The sequence below is a fragment of the Falco cherrug genome, chromosome 3 (genome assembly GCF_023634085.1).
Source record: "Falco cherrug isolate bFalChe1 chromosome 3, bFalChe1.pri, whole genome shotgun sequence".
Lineage (NCBI taxonomy): Eukaryota > Metazoa > Chordata > Aves > Falconiformes > Falconidae > Falco > Falco cherrug.
Window position 1 is genome coordinate 12,752,693 of NC_073699.1, and position 21,745 is coordinate 12,774,437.

Sequence of the window (21,745 nt, forward strand, 5' to 3'; positions counted from 1 at the left end):
TTCCAGAGCACCCACAACTTCTCTGGGCAACCTGTTCTGGTGTCTCATCACCCTCAGTACAGGTCGTAGTAAAAAGTCATCTTATAAGACCACTTTATATATTGAAAGGCTGCAACACATAATTTGTCTTTCTAAGGCAGCTGGGTAAGAGGATTTGCTTTTTGCATTTTTTTTTGTATAACTGCAATTATTATCAGATCAGTAAATAGAAGCAAACCTAGTCAACCGTTTTTTTTAGGGAATGCTGGTTTATGCCACACTGAAGAATTACCCGAGACAGACACAGATTATGTAGCATTTCTGTACCTGTTCAGAAGTTTTATAGAAGGCAACAGAAGCATTCACAAGTTTGAGACGGTCCTCCATCTTCAGCATCAGTTGTTGCCAATGGGAGGCAACCTTCTCCGCACACTCCCGGATCATATCCATATCATAGTGATTAGCCTGCAGCATTGCCTCTGCCTTCTGCTGAACCTGCAGGGCGCTTTGATGTGTTTTCTGGCAAGAGGTGAAAATTCAGGAGGTCAGTGGAGTACTTCATTTTCTTGAAGACCTCAAAGGCTCACATTTCCACTGTGTCAACGACACTTCTATACACATGCACAAACACCCATCAGCTAAAAAGAACTGTCTAATATTAGTCACTGCATGACTTGACTACGCAAATACAAAGGAAATAAATCCTGTAGAGATTTATCATCAAATCAACAATGACTAGCAGCTTGCAAGCAATAGCCACTGTCTAGCAGTAAGCCACACACAGCATATCTATGTTGGAGTACACTGTTATAATTATGAATTTCAAGTCAATTTTCTTTCCCTTCATGGTGAGGAAAAGGAAGATGGAAGGGCTGTATCTTATTTTGGCTTGATTGCTTTTACTATCCTCACAGCTTTACTGCAGTCTTTTACACATCAACAGTGAGCAAATGAAGGTGCAGGCATGCAGACCAATAACAAAAGAAAACTCTCCATTCACTGTAAGCAAATTTTTAACTGTAATTCTCTGTGTAAACATATACTTGCCTAAAATCTGGAACCCCTAACTATAATAAGTATTATCATATCAGAGTACAGAATGATCCAGAAAAACAATTCAAGCTTCCTAGTAATTTATTCTTAAACTGACGAACACCTAAAGGTCTGATAATTTTTATACTTAGGAGCTCTCAAAATGAGGGTAAAGATAGTGCAAACTGTAAAAAAAAAAAAAAAAGGTGTGTGTGTGTGGGAACGAGAGCAACACTCCACCAAACCACCAAATAGCAAATAAACTGAAAGAGTTACTGCAAGACAGAATACGTCAAAAAAGTTTTCCCAAATTATAACATTGGTTAATCTTTCAACAGAAGTCAAATTCTTAAAAAATGTAAGCTATACATAATCAATATCACCTTAAGTTCCTCAATAGTGCATATCAGTTATTAGTAATACTGCATTTCAGTCAGTCTTAAGGTCTCTGTCAATTTTTTGCAGAGGTATGTCCAGTCTGGTAAGTTTAGTTTGAAGTCATGGCAGGAGGATGGACACACCACCACACACAAATTACTGTAAAACCTACTGTCAAACAAAAATGGAAACATTAAAGGACCATATCAGAATACACAAAACTGATGTTTGCTGTTGCATTTATTCTAAACTACAACAATGAGGATTACGTGTTGTATTCTAACAAAGGGAAACACCATTTTCAGTGAAATTGCTGTGAACAGCTATCACTTTACAAAAATGCAAAGAGGTACTGAGATGTGTTCACCTGGAATTGCAGCTCCAAAAGAACAAGAACAAAACCCCCGCCTTCCCAGTAAGTGTTTTTATCTCTTTACCGTAAGATGCTTTCAACAGCTTTTCCTAAATTCAAAATATTGTAGTGTGAACCCAACAATGCTATTTACAGAGGCTCATGAACTGTAACACAGGACTACCTGGTTATGGTCACTGAAATTGTGCTTTTACCTCTATTGCATGTTGAAACTGCTCATGCTCCCTCTGTAACTGCTCTGCCTCCTGCAAAGAGCTAGCAGTGATAAGCCCAGCGTTCAACATTGACTCCCCATTTCGGATCCAGCCCAAAACCTGTAACAAAGGAGAAGACCATGAAATATGCAGTTCCACTGCCAAACAGCAAGAAAGGCATCATTGCTAGGGAAAAACCCCACACATAGGGTCACATGTAGTACTGGAATTGATAACTAATTAATTTATTAATGATATATTTATGGTGAATTATATATTCAATGAACACAGAGAATGACATTCACTATAATTTCACTTCGTTGACAATTTGTATCTTTCTGTCAACTACTACATGCTTGTGATTTCAGTTTACACTCTGAACAAGGTTGTGTTTCTGAACACCACTTCTGTCACCTGGACAACAGGAACAAGTTACGAGCAATATTTGCCTAAAAGCCAGTGTCAATAATATAAATTGAGGATATGCACCTTAGTAAAAAGTAAGCAAACAATTCTGAATATTAAAGTTGTGAAAAATGTGACCATTGACTGTGTTCTAGTTGCTTAAAGATTTTCAGTTTTCAGAATGTGTCTTGACACGTCCTTGAAACCAGAAGGATCCCCGGCTGCGGAGGAGCCTCAGGAGGCCACCTAGTGCATCCCTTACCAACATCAGGAACATGCAACCTTAAGGCCCCTCCTGAAAGATCTGGGCCTTGTTTGTTACTCAAGACTCCAATCCCAGTCTTCCACCAGATGCTTTTATCACCACAAGTCTTCCTTCTTGTAACACTCAAATCCTTCTTGCTTTCATTTCAGCTTATTTCATTTCTCCTGCCCGCACTGGGAGGAAAAAAACTGAAAAAACACAAGCCAAACCCCTTAGTTTTCTCCCTCTTAGCATCAGCTTTGTTTATCACTCTCCTCTCTCCATCAAGAACATTACCCAATTCCTTCCTCTAGTTTCATCTTCCCCTGTTGACCACAGTCTCTTCAAGCCCATGTGAAGTCAGTTGCCTTATTTTTCTCACTGCTTTATTATAAGATCTCTCCAGTTGATAACCATTACTTCAGTCAACGTCTTTCAAGTACTAAGTAAAGCTGGACATAATTCAGGTTATTCACTGTCATCTGTGTAACTTTTCTAAGGAACTTCTGCCCAGCCAGTAATTACCTCTGTGGTGTATTTGTTCAGCTGATTATTCCTGCCAGTACACCATGCTCTGTATTTGTCACTAATAAAATTAATATCCTTCTTGCAGCACAATTCTCCCATACATCAAGATAATTTTGAACTGTAATCCAGTGTCTTCTGATGAACTCAAATCCCTTTTCCAGTTTCTTTTGCCTTTATCTTCACATTTAAAAGCATAATCCCTACTCTACCATGTAATTTTCTGACTGGAAACATGAACTAGTATCCAAATACAGACCTTCTACAGATATATTTTTTTAAATTTTGAAATCTGTTTTCCAATCCAGTGACTCTCTTAGTAAAACTTTCATTACTGAGTATGAGACTACAGTACCATGAATGATAAACTTGCTGGAAAACCATATTACATTCGCATACTAAGCCAGGGCCAGATAGAATGAACTAAACCATTCCAAAAGCTTTAATAGAAGGAAGATTATGTCATCTGCTTTTTCACCTCTACCCAGAAGACTTGTTACCTTGTCAGGAAGAATCAGGATTTATCAATGGGAAGCTATACTTAATTAATCTATGTAAGCCTTTTCTCTTCTCCTCATCACTTTTCAGGTTTAATAATCTACTTGTTTCACAATTTTTCCTGGGAATTTTGTTGAACTAGCTGACCTATAATCCTCCCTTAGCTAATCCTTTCCCACTTTTGAGAAGTAGATGTTGAGTTCCAGGCCTCCAGAATCTCATCAACCTCCACAAGTTTGGAGAAGATAAGCACTAATGTCTATGACATTATTTCAGGCAGTTTTATAGGTATTCTGGGGTGATTTCCTTTGGGCCCAGTTGATTTGAAAATAACCAGTTTAAGCATAGCTTCCCTAGCATGTTCCTACCAACTGATTTTAGACCTTTAACCACTGGTAATAAATATATTAACTACCAAATGACAGCTAGCTCTTAACACTAAATATTGTCATCTAGTGATCCACCTGTAACACCACCATTGATACTACTGTGCCAGGTTATGACTGGGTGAATCAGGATGACATGACTATAGTCATAGTCTGAAAACATGGGCAGAAACCAGGAAGAGGACCTATCAAAACACAGATGCTTAAAAACAAAAGGCGCACGTGGTCTACATCCAAGGTATACTCTAACATGGCTTTAACAGCTTGAAGCAACTGAGGTCTACCTATCTTGACACAATATCCATTCCCTCAAATCACAGTTTCACCCTCTGTCTTGTGCTTATCTACACTGCAATATTGTGGGATTAGTAATACAGTTTTTTCCACTTCTGCCTGCACGATGAATAGCTAAGAAGTTGGGCATTTCCCCCATCCCCACCCTCCGCCTCGGATAACATGTATTTGAATTCTTCTATACAAATCCTGCAAGTCTGTAGAAAAAAAGTCTGCAGTGTAGATGTAGTGTGGGACAGCACCTCCTAGACATGTAAGTGGGTGCACATTCTGCTTCTCTGAGGACAAAATGCTGGGTCAGGTGGAGCCTTATGGGGAGGCGGAAGATGGCTCTGGCCTTGGAACAACCTCTCCTGCTGTTATCCCCCGGATAACAGCATGGGGGCACATGAAAGGGACCGTGAAAGGAGCTGGGAGTTTGGAATTCGTTAAGACACCTGGGGCTGTTAATACTCAAGGGAGCAAGTCCAGGTAAGCCTCAAGGGCAACTTCCAGAGGAACAAGATGGGTTCAATAGACTGTAGACAGAAACTATGCTTGGAGAATAGAATTTGTCTGTAAGAACACAGAGGGTGGAAGATGTTTTTAAATCCCTTTTTTATTTGTAGTTTGTCTTATAAAAGCCGTTCTAAGTTCCCCCTCTACCTTACTTAGGTAATTATTTTTCCAGGTATGCTCTAACATACCTTCTTAGGGTTAAAATACATTTAGCCTTGTCCAGAGAACTTATAATGAAGGTGAATGCTTGAGCAGCACCAGTTCAAAGCTCCTCTTGACTTGGCATCCCATCATACACAGCAAAGACAGCTAGCACAGAACTTGTCATTTCAAACACACTGATTTGCCCTCCTGCTTGATGCAGGTCACGGTGCCAGTGCAGAAGCTGGTGGAACTCAGAGGAGGGAAGTTGCCCACAGCACTTTCCCCTTCCCTCTGCTCTGACTCAAGGGGAAAATATAAGCACCAGTAAATATTGAGCCTGTTGTTCTTTCAGGGCTGCTGCCTTCCCACATTTGTTGGCATGTTTCCATCACCTCACTGTCTGGGTGGACCACACATGCCATCTTTCTCCTTGCAGCCTTCAGCAGGCTAGAAGAGCATCAGCAGAGCATCAGCAAAACTGTGGAAATGAAACAATTTGGGATGCGTGAAAGGATAAAATAGGTAGTTCTATAGATGCTTGATTTAAGATTAGTTTCTTGGACTGATATTTGACTAACTAAACATGATTATGAGATACACCTGCTTCAGCCTGCCGTCCTTGCTACGTTTTCATATCCATATGGCACTATACAGAGTGCCAGGATACTCTTCCCGAGTAGTATTTTGAGAGAATCAGAGCTTAAGCACTGGACTGTGTTTGCACCAAGCTAAAAGATTTGCGTGTGAGAACAAAAAGCAGCTCAAGGTGCTCTTGACGATATAAGCTTGTACCTGGTACAAGTATCTATCTACACTGTTGTACAGATATGAATACACAGTTATATATCCAAGAACATACACCATGATCAGAGAAGCAGACAATACTGCACTGAAAAGGCTTAATGAGCATTGTAAACCAATCGCATTGATTTTGGAGCTTGGTAGAGATTGTGACCCTGGCAGATGCTGCACGTTAAGCAGAGCACAGCATTCGTTCTATAAAGTGAGTATGTGGGAGTGATAGCAGCAATAAGTAATCCAGCAGCTCTATTTTAGGTGATAAAAGAAAAAGGTTGTCTGGCAAACATGCAAGTGGAATTCTGGATGAGACAGATATTCTCTTAAAATATTTCTCTGCCTCTACCTAGTCATATGTTCCTGCCCTGACTAAAATGCCCACGTTTTCCTTTCCATGTTGTCTTCCCCACATACAGCATTCCCTTCTTATTTCAATGAGCATCCTCTTCCCCCTACCTTCTGAGGTTTTCCTACACTGTGATCTTCTATTTGCTTTTGCCCTTTCTGCACCTATAACATATCAAGTTGACAAGCAAATTCTTTGCAGGGTTTCTTTAAACCTCTGTGTCTTACGGCCCTTCTGCTTCCTCCTTGTCCTGAGGCTTGATGTACAGAACTTCAATGCCACAAAGCAGAACTGGTATGGTTGTTAAGGGAGAAGCACCACTGGACGTTTTTGTCTGCTTTCTGTGCTTGCTTGATAAGAAATCACTAAGCTACAAGTTTCAAAACCTAGTACTGAAGGGACTCCTTGCAAGTATTTGACTAAAAAGCTAAGCCAGGAGACAGTTTTCTGGTCTTGATTACAGTAATCTGAAAGATGAACCCTATGGAAAAACCCCTGCAGTGTTCCAGTCTAACCTTTTCACTACTTTTTTTATATGTATCTGTGTGTGTGTATGTGTGTGTGTAAAAATACAATAGCAGTAATGTCAGTTTGGCAGGAAAATTTCAAACTGAAAACTTGTTAAAATCCTTGCTATGGAGACAGTATCCCATCTACATAATAAGTATGTTTACACTCAGATCATTAACAATAAATCTGGCAAAAAATCACAGTAATTGAACTGGGCAACCAAATACAAACAAAACAGATTGAAGATGAGGTTTACCATATCATTTTACTTTTGGGTAAAGCACCTGTTGGGACCTGCTGAGCGATGAAGTTTTTTCCCAGTGCAGAGGATCATGCTTCCTGATATTTAAAAAAAACTAAAATAAATCAGACATGGTTTTCTGAAAAGGCAATTGAAATCACAAAACTAAGAGTTACTAGCCCCAAAGCATTCCAAAGGGGATCAAAATGAGACCATAACATTCAGTTTTCGTTACGTTCAATTTTTAGGCCCTCAGGCTGGGCAAGTATTGCAGGTTAATCTGTACAATGAAAAATCTGGAAAAGGAGTTTGTAATGCAGGAACATTCTGTCAGCTACATGGTTATGTAAGTTTGTTTGAAAGTTCACACCTATTGTGGCATTTAATTCAACAGAAAAATCCAATTGATAGAGATGCGTTCTAAGAATATAAAACAGAAGCCATTTTTTCTCCTAAACACCAGTCTATTAAGAAAAGGCAGCTGGCTAGAACATTATACTACCTGTATCTTTATTATAAGATGAACTCATTTTTTCCAGTGTTTTCTTAAAAATCTAATCCTGAGCTTCAATTTCAGACAGGGCTAGCAGTGGTTCAAAAAAGTTACAAAGATCTTACAGAATGACCTACAAACCGCTAGGTGCAACATGGATATTCCTTTACAATCCATGTTGTTCACCATCCGCTTGTATCTGCTAAAATACAAAACATTGGTTCTGCAAACACAGGTTTTAAACACTGTGTCTGTCTTGTCACAATTAACCTGCATACAAACAAAACTAGAGGAGCAAGGTACTCACTTTATGGGAGCATGCAATATAAGTAACTATTTAATAGCGTGTCTTTGAAATATTACCCAAGTGCTATATTCTATTCTGTTCAGCAACTGAGTATTATTTCAGTATCATGGGAATTAACAATCCTTTTTTCTTACAAATCTATCCCATCCTAACCCACTGATGTACCCAAAAGGGATGAGACTGCCTCAGCTAGCATTCACACTCTTTTCATATTTTCTTTTCTTCGAATATGTGCAAACTATTCTCAGCTGCAATAACTTTATCTCAACCATTACTCATGTGAAATCAGTAATTTGTAATGTGCATTTACAAAGATGAACAAGTTTCAGTAGAGTATGCAAAGGCTTGAACTCGAAGGCCGTGTATTTGATTAACACCTGTATGTATCGCACTGATGGCAGACCCTACCCGTTTCTTGCATTCCTTTGAGACAACACAGAAGCTTTGGGTCTGCTACTACAAAGTAACCACACGCTGCCTGGATATACTTTGAGAACCTTCTGTTCACTTCTCCTGTGCTAACTGGACCCCTTTTATGTTACTTTGCAATTCAGGCGTTCTCAGAGTCTCATGAGGGAGATGAATTTTTGTACGAGCTCACAACAAACAGGAAAAGGACAGGTTGCATTGGGAGCCATTATAGGACATACTAATACAACAGACTGTAGCAGACTTCTGTGCTGCTGCCAAGTGTGAGCAAGATCAAAACCTTTTACCTCTCTAGTGTGTTCTTTGTTTTTTAAACTTTCACCTAATTCAGTGGTTCTGCCCACGGCATCTTAAATTCACTAAAGGTTTAGGTGTTTATCAGATAAGGTCCTCGACACTTGCCACTTCACTGTCAGGAAAAGCAAAACTTCATATTTCTTCTCCCAGAAAGTAAACCATGCTGATATTACGTTACCACGGTTTGTAGAAGTCTCAAACAGTATACCAAAAAGCATTAGGCCAGTGTGCACGGTTTATCACCAAACAATACAGATGATAAAAGTATGGGTTTAACATTAGTTCAAATTGCTCTACACTTCAAATACTTGACTTGTATCCATGTAGAAATACGGACTGTTGATGCAAATTAAAAAACGCACCTCGCATTAGCAGAGGATGAAGTTTCTCAGGTGCTCAAAGTCCCTCCCCGCAAGACTTGCTAGGACAGAAAGCAGTTTCCCAGGGCAGTTAATGGGCACAGACCCCCCCCCGCCCCCCCGAGGTGTGCACAGCCCTGGGGGACCGCCACCCCACGCGGGGGCAGGCGGCTCCTACCTGCTTGACTTCGGCCTGCAGGTGACGCAGCTGCACGCACTGCTCCAGGTGCTTGCGGTGCTGCTCGGCCGCCACGTCCAGCTCCTGCTGCTTCTCATGGAGAAACTCCAGCAGATCCTGGACACGAGTTGCCATGTCTACATCTCTGTCGCAAAGCAGCTCAACACCTGTAATCAGCCAGTCATTTATAAATGACTTACCAAAAAAAAAAAAAAAAAAAAAAAAATCTCCCGAAGACAAACTGCCTGTTTCCACTGCTTTGTGGCACACTCTGGCTCCTTCTCAACGTTCAAATTAATCCCCAGAGCAACTGCTTAAATAAGCATAGGTTCTGCACTCTTTAGAAAAAAAAAGTTCATACTGCAATTTTAAAGAAGCCTGAGATTTACCCTGGGTGACCGTGTACAGTTAGAAACATCAAGTGAAGCGGTGTACGAGACAAAAAAGGAACACTTATTCCTTGAAAGCTGAAATTTTTGGCTTGACTGTGTTGCTCCGATTCACTATAAAATTAACTCCCTGCTATTTAACTTTACCGACTTCCTGAGTGGAATTCTTTTTTTTTTTTTTAATCCTAAACATATTCAGGTGTTGCCAACTCTTATATAAAAACTATATGCCATAATAACAGTACATTCTCATGAACACTATCAAATGGTTTGAGTATAAAGGGAAAAAAAAAGTCCACATCTCCAGTTTAAAGTTAACCAGTATCTCTGTTATTTTCACACATCCCATGGAGACAACTGGATAATTCTCACAAAGCCACTGCCCAGAATAGCATGAAGAAGCCATCTTACCAGATGCCTGCACTTCATTGACATACTGCAGCAGATCCTGCCCTTGGTGGATGACATCAAAGGTCAAGTTATTCATGGTCAGGGCTTTGTCTGCATGATGCTGGAGCCTCTGTTCTGCTATTGTAAGATCTTCAGTGTCAAAGTCATTCATCTGCTGAGAGAGCTCATCATTCCAAGACTCGAGGTCTGAAATTATCTGGGCGGAAAACAGGAAGACAATGTTAAATTACCCATTTCACAACATATGTTCATTTCCAATGTTGTACTTAAGATGGAGGTCAGGAACTTGAGTTTCTCACTGTTGATTGACTTCAGTGATCAGGTTCAAAACTGTTCAGATATAGGCTGTTTTAGCAGGGATTTAAAATTTTGGCAAACAACCCTGAAGAATCTCTTTGAGAACCACTACAGCTCTCCTTCAACCAGTGCATGCAATACTATGGGTACCCTTGCCTTGTTTAAGGTACTCCATCAACACACCACTTGTGAAACAGACGGGGGTTTTCATCTCCACTTTTAAAGGAAAACGTTGATCTAAAACATCTTTTCAATTCTTCAGACCGCACCAAGTAATAATTCACACATCAAGAGCCAACTTATCTTTCAATTGTGCCAGTCTAGAGCCCTTTTACAAAAAAGCCAGCTCTATCATTCTGTGAGCAAGAAGCATCAGGTTCTGTGAGCACCTTTGACTTCTGTCAGACAACTGAGAAGCACTACTTGACACAAAAGGCAGGGTACTTAGTGACTAATGGTGCAAAACCAAAAAGTATTACTTTATTCCAGTATGATTGTAATGTCAGAGCTAAATTTGCCTGCTGAAATCATTCAGCCATACTTTCCAGTTTACACTTTAATTCTGGATTTTACTCTCAGCCATAAGATATCCAAAGAAGTTTAGCTAAGGAGGTATTTTTTTAAACGTATGTATGACAACAGTAATGTCTGTCCACACATCATATTGCAAAACCTGGTTGAAACTTATAATATTCCTTTTAATTAGGATACAAACCTGTTTAAGTCTAACAGGTAATACTTACAACCGTCACTGATCAAAGTGGGGTGAGTTCTAACGGCACAGGTTTCACGCATCAATTACTTCAAACAAGTCTGTTTGACACTTAACCCTCAAGCCTGTAATCATTTTTTTCTCAGCAGAGTTTTGCCACAAACTACTGCAGTGCACTGGGAAAGCAAAATTATAGATATCAAGAACCAAGTATGGCTTAGCTCCAGAGTTCTATAATTTCAGGAGTAGGACCAACTGATGTGAATGGTGCTAAATGACAGAAACCCACCTGTTTATGCAGCAAGACACAGCAAGAAGAGGATCTGACTAAACAGGCATTAGCAACAAAGTAGTTGACTACATAAATATTTAACCAAAGTAATTTGTCAGCAGAAGTAATATGCTGCTACATTGAGTGGTTAATCAGAGCTGTTTAACTGCGACAGTTAAACTACAAGAGAAGTTCCAGGAAAACAAGTCTTCTAAAAAACAACAGAATTGAGGAGAAAACAAAGTTAAATAATCTGTATAAAGTTTCTGTTGTCAGCTACCACATTTCTTGAAGGCTTGTTTCCTTTCCCACAGGTGGCAGCATAAAAAATGAGACACATGAAGCAATTATTATTAAAATAGTGGCATCAGTGAGTTACTTCCTGTTTTAAAGGTGTTCTGCAAAAATTTTCGTTGACTTAAAGTCTTCAAGTTTAGCAACATGCCATGATGGGATATACCAAACCATTAGGGTAACTATTTACAAACCCTAATCCTGATCAGCTAGCTCTTCCAAAGCAGAATCAGGCAGAAATTCACGTTCAGGGCTAACACTGAAAACAGAAAAGCTGATGGACAAGAGATGCAGGAACATATACAGGACAAGGCTTTTAGCTACTGCTTAAAGCTTCTTTCATCTCTGTTCTGCATGCTCTAAACATCACATGCATAATTATTTAGAGGGGAGACCACTCATAATGCATAAACACACATGCAGACTTCCCCTTCCACAAAATCCTTCACAATTTCCCTTTATTTCCCTTTTACTTGGTCCATGTCTTATCACCTCTGTCCTTCATCTCCTTTTAACTGGCCTGAAATATTTCAGAAGTTTCAAGTCTTCCTGAAAGTCGAGCCAGCTGCCCCCCTTTTCTGCTCTCACGCACCTCAGACCTGCCCTTCCCAGTTTGCCTTCAAAACTCTCTGTTCATTCACTAGTAAAAGCAGAGGAGGTCATCTAACATTTGTTTCTTCAAACCATCCACTGCACTATGGAAGTTCTCACTAATCAGATTTACCATCTTATTTTCATCCAGTTCAGTTAACAACATTAATAAATTATCCTCAATAAGTAACTGTAGTTAGACTTGGTAAAACTAAGAAATCTGAGCATTAAAGAAGGTTGTGAAACTCTTCCATCAAAACAACATCTTCCACTGTCTTTCCAAACACCTTTTAAAAGTGCATTAAGATTTAACATACCACATTTACGTTTTAAAATTTTAAAAGCAAAGCCATTCCATCTCCTTTCAGACACAGGCTAAAATCTTACCTCTCTTACTAGCAAACTGTGTAGAAATAAAGTAATAAACACAGTAAGCTCACAACAGGACACTGCTGTGGCTAACTGTCAGTATTTCTGTAATCATGGAATGGTTTAAGTAGATTGTAGTCACTATGTCCTCTTAAGACTATCCTGAGATTCACCATAGCCCATATAATTGACAGGCAGTTCCAAGACGTCAGCACTGCGTATCACACTGCCTATCACCTCAGCCAAGAGGTTTTAGCGATACTGCTGCCAAAGAACAAAAACGAACAACAGTAAGAATTATAACTTCTTCCCACGTTACTTCATGCAACCCCAAGATTAAGATCATGGCCCACACACTGTTTAAAGCAGTCTGGAACACTGCAAGAGCAAGACATTCTCTGTCCTCTTCAAAAGGCTAGGAAGAACAACTCAAATAAATAATGCCAGCATGGTCCCACACTCACTCAAAAGATAAAAAGTCCCTGAACATCACAGCCAAGGTTCCTAACAAGGGCAGTAATCCTTACATTTTTCAGCAGTAATTAGGTGGCACAAGGTCTATTTCAGCCATTGCACTCATTGTTTCACATTGCAAATGTGAAATGCGAGGGCAGAGTCGAAACAAAAATAAAGTGCATTAAGCCGTCTCTGCCCACACTCTTCAGTGCTTCCCTTGAAGTTCTGCTTTGCAAGCAACACTTTTAAAGTGAGAAGTCTCCTATTTTGTTTTGTCAAGCCAATTAACATCAAACAAACAGAACAAAAATGAATGACTAATAGACATCGAAAGTAACTGAATCACAAATTAATGGACAGGAAATGGACAACCCAGCATAAACACAGGGTAACTACTTACCACGGCATGTGTTCAAGAAGTTCCTGGTGCAAAGCCTGAGCTGCCTGACATTCTCAGGTTTTAACAAATGTAAAGGTAACAATAACGGGAAATAAGGCAGGATATAACACAGAAGGGATGCTGACTCCTTTGCACTAGTGGGAAAGAAAGAACCACACGTCTCTTCTTAGAAGGATCTAACTAGCATTCCTCGTACCAACTGAGTGCTAACCAGGACCTGAAAATATTATATGCTGGGGAGAAAGAAAAAAGGAAAGCAGGAAAGGGAGAAGATTTTTGGTCTCTGTGATCCAGCACTTTGCATCCTTGCCTTTTCAGCTGTATGACTTAACAGGCATCTTGTAAGTATGGTCCAAAAATAGAGTTGAGATAAAGCTGTGAGTTGAAAAGTGTGTGGTATGCTTTGTGTGGAGCCCTGACATCGGCCTTGAGGCATTTAAGTTACAGACAAGCAAAAATGCACTGACACAAATGAGACACACACATTTTAGGCTGCAGACATTGCCACCAGTGTTACCTTCCCACTGGCTGGGTCCATACACATCTTCCTTATGCTACTAATCACGCTCACAAGGGACTCTTCATGTACATTATTTTGCTCCTTCTAGCTGTTAGTTAACACAGGCACTTACAATAGAGTCCTTCAAATAGCTCACAACCAACAGCACTCAAAAGCCTGCTGAGGACAGAGAAGGTCAAGTTTATATGCCAAGAGCAAGGGGCAAAACAGAGACAGTGCTGCAGTTACAGCAATTTCAGAAGAGCAGGTGAATCTCAAAAGTTGTAGGATAAAAGACAGCAACATAAGAAAAAGAAAACAATATTTCATCAGTGAACAGGGGAAGAGTAAGGACAAGGAGAAAAGGACTAATCCTGCCAGTAAATCTCACTACTGTTCCCATGCACGGTATGATCCTACAGTGCTAGGGGAACCCTTCGTCCCATTTTAGCTTGTGTTACTTTACAAGCAGTAAGACAAGCTAGAAACACTACTTGCCTTCCAGAAAAACTGTCCTCACACAATGCTCCCCTGAATGAACTTCCCCTACAGCCAAGTCTTAAGTGATTGGACCAGTCACACAAAATACTCAACAAACAAAGAGGTGAAAACAAGGTCTGCAAGTTCCCAGCTGGCATTTGGCTCTTCCTCGCTATCACGTTACTTCAGCTGAGCTTCTGCTTTCAAACAGCTGACCTGGAACAAGTCCCTGCATTTTCTTCCTGGAAGTTTCCAAACAGATGTCTGCCTTCAGGGAGAGGTAAAAGAGAAGCCTGCTTTGCTGAGGAAGCAGAGAAAGGACATGGTACAGAGGCAGCAAAGCAATCAAGATTTTGCTGAAGACACTCTGCAGCCAGGGTCATTTTGTTCCCTGGAGGGTTCCTTGGCAATCTTAAATAAACACAATTTTTTATTTCCAAGCCATCAACAAAATACACCAACTCTTTCACTAAAGTAACTGGTACTTTGATGTACACTGTACGTACCAAAACGTAATGCATGCCAAGTGTCAGCTTTAGAAAAAGCAAGACATATCAAGTTTGGCTTTGCAGTTTTCCAATACAAAATCTTATGGACATCACCAAACAACATGTGCAGAAGTACTATCTATACAGATGCTGTCCTGCACTGAAGTACTAGAACACATCTGCAAAGCAGGGCTCCTGCAACCAGCCTTCTGCTATTGTAGAATCCTGGTTTATGTAACCTACAGCAGAGAGCCATCACCTTAACCATGAACTTCACTCAAACCTTTAACCTAATGATCTTCCATTCATTTTCTTGGTATGCCTTGCCCCCCACAGCTGCCATTTCCTCAATAAAAGCATTCTGAGAACATCACACAGACATCAGGCACTGCCGATCAGTTCTGCAGAGACTGCAAAATTGCTGATGGCCTTATAGAAGAGGATACCTTTTATGTTCCTCCACATACACCCGTCATCCAACTAATTATTACAATCACAATTCTGCCAAACCCTTTCCCTTGCATATGCAGGACAGCTACTCTCACATAATCAAAGTAGCAAACTCGTGCAGACCAGTGTGAATTGTGAAATAAGAGAACCTTCTTAGTCTTTCTTTACACCAGAGTTGTTATTACTGTAGAGCACACACTCTCACTTCCTCTACGGACACAGATCAAGGAACTGCGTCTGCCTATTCCTGCACTGCAGCCAACAATGTGCTTAGCTAAACAAGACTTCAGCCATGATATCTAATCCTGATTTTAATAAGAAAAAAACCCCAAACCCCTAACACAACCAAACCTGAGAAGATACCACTTCTGACAGCCTCTTTGCCCTTACACCATTCATACGTAACCAACAGTTGCATTTTTTAAAAGGGGTAAAATTACCACTGGAAGTTCTGGTTTCCTGAGTCTTGAGATAAACCTTTATCTACTCAGACAGAATCATTTACCAGTGGATAACCCTGAACCTTCTGAGGCAGCAAATCAGTTTCAGTCACTGCGTACAGCACTAGTGGTTTTACAAAAGCCCTAAACTTAGCTGAATCTTTATGATGCAATTCCATTAACCTAAGCTCCACGTGGACTTTCACGTCTGTTGGTATACATGTCCCTGCACACAAACAGAAACCTTCTAACAGACAAGCTGTAACCCTCCTCCAAAATTTGGACAGCCTCAAAACTTCCTGAGGATTTGCAGGGGTGCAGCACTACAACTTGTTTTGCATTATTTTCATAGCTGGAAAAAAAGAGTCCTATTGTAAAAAAATACAGCCCAGACAACATCCCTGAAGATTAAAAGAGAGTTCCAAACACCACTTGTAGTTGCCAACTGAAAAAAAGACTGCTGATGTGGAAAAGAAAGAGAAAGAGGGGGTGTTACTACAAAGCAACAGTTTAGAGGGTTTGTACTAAACCATCTTGGGAAGTCTTATTCATATTAATTGTAAGCATAATAGTTATATCAAGGTAGCTTGATATTCAAACCAAACTAAGCAGATGAAGCAACTACTGCATTATGATTTTATAAGACACTTGCTTAAAATGCACTGTGAGCCAATGACAGCTTGAGCTAATAATAAAAAGCGCAGCTCTGCACTCTCCTGACACTTTCACATACAAGACAAAAATCTTCAGTTTGGGTAAGCCGTTTGAGCCACATGCCAATGCAACTACACAACAATCTGGGCATAAACACTCCTACATGAGAGAAGTGTGTGCAGTGCAAGTCCAAGAGCAAACACTCACATCTATTGCATCTCTTTCAAATATGCGGAGCTGCAGAAATAGCTCAAGCTTGATCTTGCGTTCTTGGAAAAGCTCCTCCATCTGAGATTGTGCCTCATCCAGCTGCTGCAGGACTGTCTCTATGTGGTTGATTGAGCTGTTGTGGGGCGTCTTGTTACTAGAAATGGCAGAATCCCTATTCAAAGCAGCGAGAGGGAGAAGAGAGAGGGGAAGGAAAAAAAGGTATTATTAAACAAAGCCCATACAATGTGGATAATACACATGACCACAACACGGAAGACTTTCACAAAGTCAATGCAAGCCATATTACATGAAAGCTAAGTCTGTATATCTCTGTTAATAAAAGTCCAAATTATGTTTAAATACTTGAGAAAGCAGTACAAAATTAAGATTTCTTTCATTTTTTGACTAACTCAACATTTAAGGACATTCTGTTAACAGGAAGAATAAAATTTAAAACCAGAGACAAACCCTTTCATAATGAAAAGGAAGTGGCATATGCTAACTATTTACTTTAGTGAACCTTCATGTCAACGAAAAAAAAAAATCAGAATTAGATAATAAAAAATAATTACTTAATCTTTTACTTTAGCATAAAACCTGTAAATTCAGATATGATAAAACCAGCTCCCACAACGAAAGGGACATGTACCAGTAGAACTGTGGCCAAAATTTATTTTGATCGTTGCCAAATGAAAGGGACTGCAAACTGATGGTCTTTACTACAACAAAGTCACTTATCAGTCTGCAAAACAATTTCAAGTGTCTCTTTATAAAAAGGCTGCCGCCCAGAACTCAAAATGCTGTGGAACCCCGCATGTCAGACTACAAAAACGTACAATTGCTCCTATAAAAAAGGTAGCTTAAGTAAACAAAATCTCCTTGTGGAGATAGTGTTTATATATAAGCTGAGCTTCCTGTAAACAGAGGGTGAGAGACCATCAGTACAGCATGAAACATCACTGTAGTCCTAATATTTACAAGTTTTATTTATAGGTCATATCTTGTAGTCATCCATCCTCTACCCTCAAACAGAGCCTCACAGAATATCACATGTACACCAGGAGATTTAAATAAAAAATTGTTTTACCTTAGTTGCTGAATAAGATCTTCACCTTCTTTTATGACATTGACTGTAACCTGCAGAGTGGTCTGTTGTTGTTGACCAAAACGTTTAATCAAGTCTTGAACAGCCTCCACAGACTCAGCATAGACATCATCAAGCAGTTCTTTCTGTAGCTCTTCAAGCCATGTCCACAGCTAAAGGGGGGTGGGGTGGTGGAGAAAAAAAAAAACAACCATAAGCCCCAGGACCAGGCAGTCAGTACTCCAAATCAAATCTCCCTGGAGAAGAGAAAACAGACTGAGGTGGTAGGGAGAAACAGGATTTGTTTCTCTTGATAGAAAAATCTCATCCTCAATTTAATGAAAACAAGCCTTTGTTTCAAATAAGGTTTTTGCTTCTTGGAAATACCAGGAAAGCTTTATCCGTGTTGCTAAGTCACCCTTTCTTTCTGATTTTCCTTCTACAGTACTGAGCATATCCGACTGAGCTGCACAGAGTTCATAGCGAGAATCCCATCTGCAGCTCTGCGCGAGAGTCCCTGGGAGGGAAATGCTATGGAAACACTCCCTGAGAGAGGGGAGGAAGGAAGGAAGGAAGGAAGGGAGATGTATTGTAGCCACCATCAAATTTACTCTGCCAGGCTGACACATGCACACAGACACCATAACATTTCTCAGTGGCCTTCAAAAAAGCAGGAAAAACAAAAGGGCATTTCAGAAAACAAAATAAAGAGACAAATCAGATGGGAGAAGTTATTTTTCTGTCATGATCTCTACAGCAATGGTATTTACCCTCTCGATTTTGATTACACACCATTACAACAAAAATTATCCTAAAGAATTCCACCAGTTAATTCAATGCCTTCCCTGCCCTGCTTAACATGTGCACATGTCCCTGTGCAGAACCGCCCACGTATCGCACTTATGCAAAAATCCCTAGATATACGCCAGTTAAGGTATCACTACTGGTCACTTGAACCCTACTGCGTTCTTTTCCACAATTTTATGAGGCAAGATGTTGCATCACAAGCTCTGTGTGAAAACTGTTCATCAGCCATCCATTAGCCATCTATCATACAACTGATAAAAACACTGCTTGAAGAGAGGGAGCACAGCTGTCTCCTGCAACACCCCCATGAGCAGCAAAAACAGCAGGCTGGAACAGCTACTCTCACAGGAAGCATCCAAGCCGGGGCCCTCCTCTCTTTTACCATCACATCCCAAATGCCGCATTTCCAAGAACAAGGATTAGAGTTTGTTTTTTATCCTGAAAGAATACCTCTGATCTCACTGAAAGCATTAAGGTCTTCTGACTGCGTTTTAATCTCCGTCTTCATACATTTCAGAGATACAAATAGGCTTTATTAACTTTGAAGCTAATTAAAAGGTTAACACAGTTAAAATACAAACAGTAAGCAACCAAAGCTGGCTTGATTTCAAAAGACAGAAAAACAAATATTTTCTTTATTTCTTTGTTTAACGTTTTCTACAGAAATACCCCTTTCATGCTGCTGTGTGTGCAACGTTCTGATCATAAAGGTTTCCTAACTAACAATAGAGCTACATTAAAATAGAAAATTCAGTGAAGGATTCTAGATCTTGATTAATTAGTTCCTCTGAAACTTTAATTTACAACCAAATGCCAGTTTTTGTATCTTAGAGCCTTACTTGCCTCCTGAGGTAGGTTTTGTGTTAGCCAAGCTATAGGCTAAATTTTCACAATTAGGAAGAATTAATGACATTTAACCAGACTCTCTTCTAGAAATCTACTGTCCCCCCCACAAACGGAACTGCCAATTCAAACACAGTTATTGTGACTACTCATATGCTTCAAAGACAATGTCTGTCACAGTTTTGAATCCAACTCCATAGCTGTGAACACCACAAGCTCAAGCCACAGCAGTCTGTCTTATTAAAAGGAGGACAAATCAATAGAACTTACCAAGTGAGTCAAAAGCACTTGTCAACATTCATTTCTGCATCCAAATAGTTTTTTTTTTTTTTTCCCCAAATGCATACTTAGGAACGCAAATTCCATTTTGAGACAAATGAAGCTTAAGAGTAAGAAGCTTGACAATACAACTTGAAAACCTTACTCAGGTTTCAATGCGGAAAGGATGTTTTTATTTCACTCTTCGCTTATGAAGTTTGTCTGAAGAACTGCAATAGTAGGGCACCATGTTAGAGACCTTCCAAGTGAGCTGGCATGTACACACAACCAGTGCAGCTTGCAACTGCGCAAATATATTCATTTGAAAGTAATACTTTATTGTTGCCTGCAGAACTAATGTGTTCTGTGCTAGCTGAAAGACCTTTACACTCATGCTTACTGCACCTTCTATAAAATGCCCGATTTTCAGAGAAGTTTATCACAGACAAACTGGGATTAAAACCATTTTGAGTCTCTTGGACTATATAAAGTTTGCTTCTTGGCTCCCTTACAAGCACCTGTACTGCAGCTCAAGACAGGTCTAAGAACCATTTCAATTTTTTCTCAATACGTCTTTTGCAGCTAGGTTGTGTCAGACCTGTGCAAGAGAGGCCTCACATCTGCTTTTCTTACTCTTCACATATGCTTCAGCTACTTCTACTGGGTGGAGCGGACCTGGCAGGAGCAATAAACTTGTAAGTGTTGGGCTAGTGATGTACTGTGCACGTCAATACTTCCCTGAACGCTCACCCTGGATGCTGGAGACCAAGCCAACACAGAACAAGCAGACCTTTTCCTCTGTGTAGCCAGTTCAAAGCAACACCACCTGCCTAGAGCAGAAAGACATGGGCGCTAGCACAACAAAGTGTTATGCCGACTGGCTTAGTGCCTGGTCAGCACAGCACGACTATAAGCATGGTATATTGGCCCCAGGGTACCAAAGGGCTCAAAAATGCATTGTTTCCCTAGTTCATTAGCTGAATTGTCCACTGTTTGGGAAGGAAGAACATTTTACAAATGTGCAGAAAGAGGAGAGTAATTAGCATGCATTACTTGTCTAGCTGTGATTCATATGCTGTTGAAAGTGGAACAATTTAAGCCATTTCTGAAATGACTAAACAGCTCTATGACACTTCCATAGCAAAAGTTACCCTAATACATTACAAATAAGCTTTTCATGCTTTTCTACCCAGTAAGTTTCTGACAAACAGCCTCCCCTCAAAATAATCTTGAAGTTTATACATAAAAATCAGAATAAAGCCACCACAGATGAACAAAACTGTCAAGTTATTAAAGCTGGATATAAATTCATGCCATTTACTGAGAGGAGCTTAATTCATAATAGGTGGCAATAGCCAGCTGGCTTGTATGCAGCTTTAATACCAGAATAAGCACTGGATATACTGGATATTACCTAAATTAGCTTGTTTTCAGATACAAAACTAAGGATGAAGATAGTACAAAGTTGCACAGCAAAGCCAAAAGAAAGTGAACAGTTTGCACTGGGGGGTGAACACAGAGTGGAGCTTACCCATACACGTTCAGCATTGCAGAACTACAGATTTTATAGTGCAATGATTTTCTGAGGTAATGCATTATTCCATAGAACAGCACTTGGCAACAAAAATCCAGTGCAGAAAAACACACAAACAAAACTGTCATTAAAAAACTATTAACCTTCTCTCAGTGTGAACTTCTGAGCAACTTCCACGCACATCTTTTTCTATTATTTTTAAAAGCAGCAGCACAAAGATCCCTAAACAAACTGCTGATTCCTGTGACCTCAGTAAGAACTTCAATCCAGCAGCAAGACAGCTTTAACATACAGTGAGAAAACCATATAAGTAACTCAATCCTGTCACAGAAGGAGGCTCTTCTGCTCTTTTCATCTGCTCTTCACATCTTACCAGAATTAAAATTGGAGAGGGAATCAAATTCTGAATCCTTGACAGGCAAATATTTCACACAGCAGATTTTTTTTCTTGATCTAAATATAGCACAGACTAAGAAACATCTGCTTGAACGAGCCTGCATCCTGTGCTACCTCTTTCCTAAGTTCTTGGGAGCATGCCATTAGTCACTGAGATGGTATTATTTTAATTGTCTGCAACATCCTGGAAGCTTCAGTGTTTCCATCATGGGCCTCTATCCATTCAAGTCCCATCCCTGCAACCTCCTGGAAGACTTCAACTAAATAAGCCCTTACTGTATTTTGCTCAATATAATCAGAGAACAATTATTTCTGAGTAAATACCTTCCCAAGTGCACAGAGTTATTTTATTAGCGTAAAAAAACCACATTGCATTCTTTCACAATTTATTTTTTCGTTTTTATAATAATGGTTTTTGGATATGCAGTCAGCCTTTTCAGCAGGATAAGACAGAGAAAGGCACACTGCTTCTGCATGTAAAAACTGCCAATTCCTCTTTCTGCC

At 39.9% G+C, this 21,745-nt stretch overlaps 1 protein-coding gene across 5 annotated transcripts in view; it reads right to left on the reverse strand.

Moving 5' to 3' along the window:
- TRIO (trio Rho guanine nucleotide exchange factor) overlaps positions 1-21,745 on the reverse strand; it is a 255,684-nt gene that overhangs the window by 107,015 nt on the left and 126,924 nt on the right. For all 5 annotated transcript variants that reach the window (XR_008731238.1, XM_055704044.1, XM_055704043.1 and 2 more), the window contains exons 12-17: positions 17,407-17,576; positions 16,317-16,491; positions 9,709-9,904; positions 8,909-9,075; positions 1,957-2,076; positions 307-498 (exon numbers count right to left, since the gene is read on the reverse strand). Coding sequence is in view for 4 of the 5 variants with exons in the window: in XM_055704044.1 (XP_055560019.1) it covers positions 307-498; positions 1,957-2,076; positions 8,909-9,075; positions 9,709-9,904; positions 16,317-16,491; positions 17,407-17,576 (1,020 nt within the window). In the remaining variant the exon portion in view is untranslated. The remainder of the gene's footprint in view (positions 1-306; positions 499-1,956; positions 2,077-8,908; positions 9,076-9,708; positions 9,905-16,316; positions 16,492-17,406; positions 17,577-21,745) is intronic.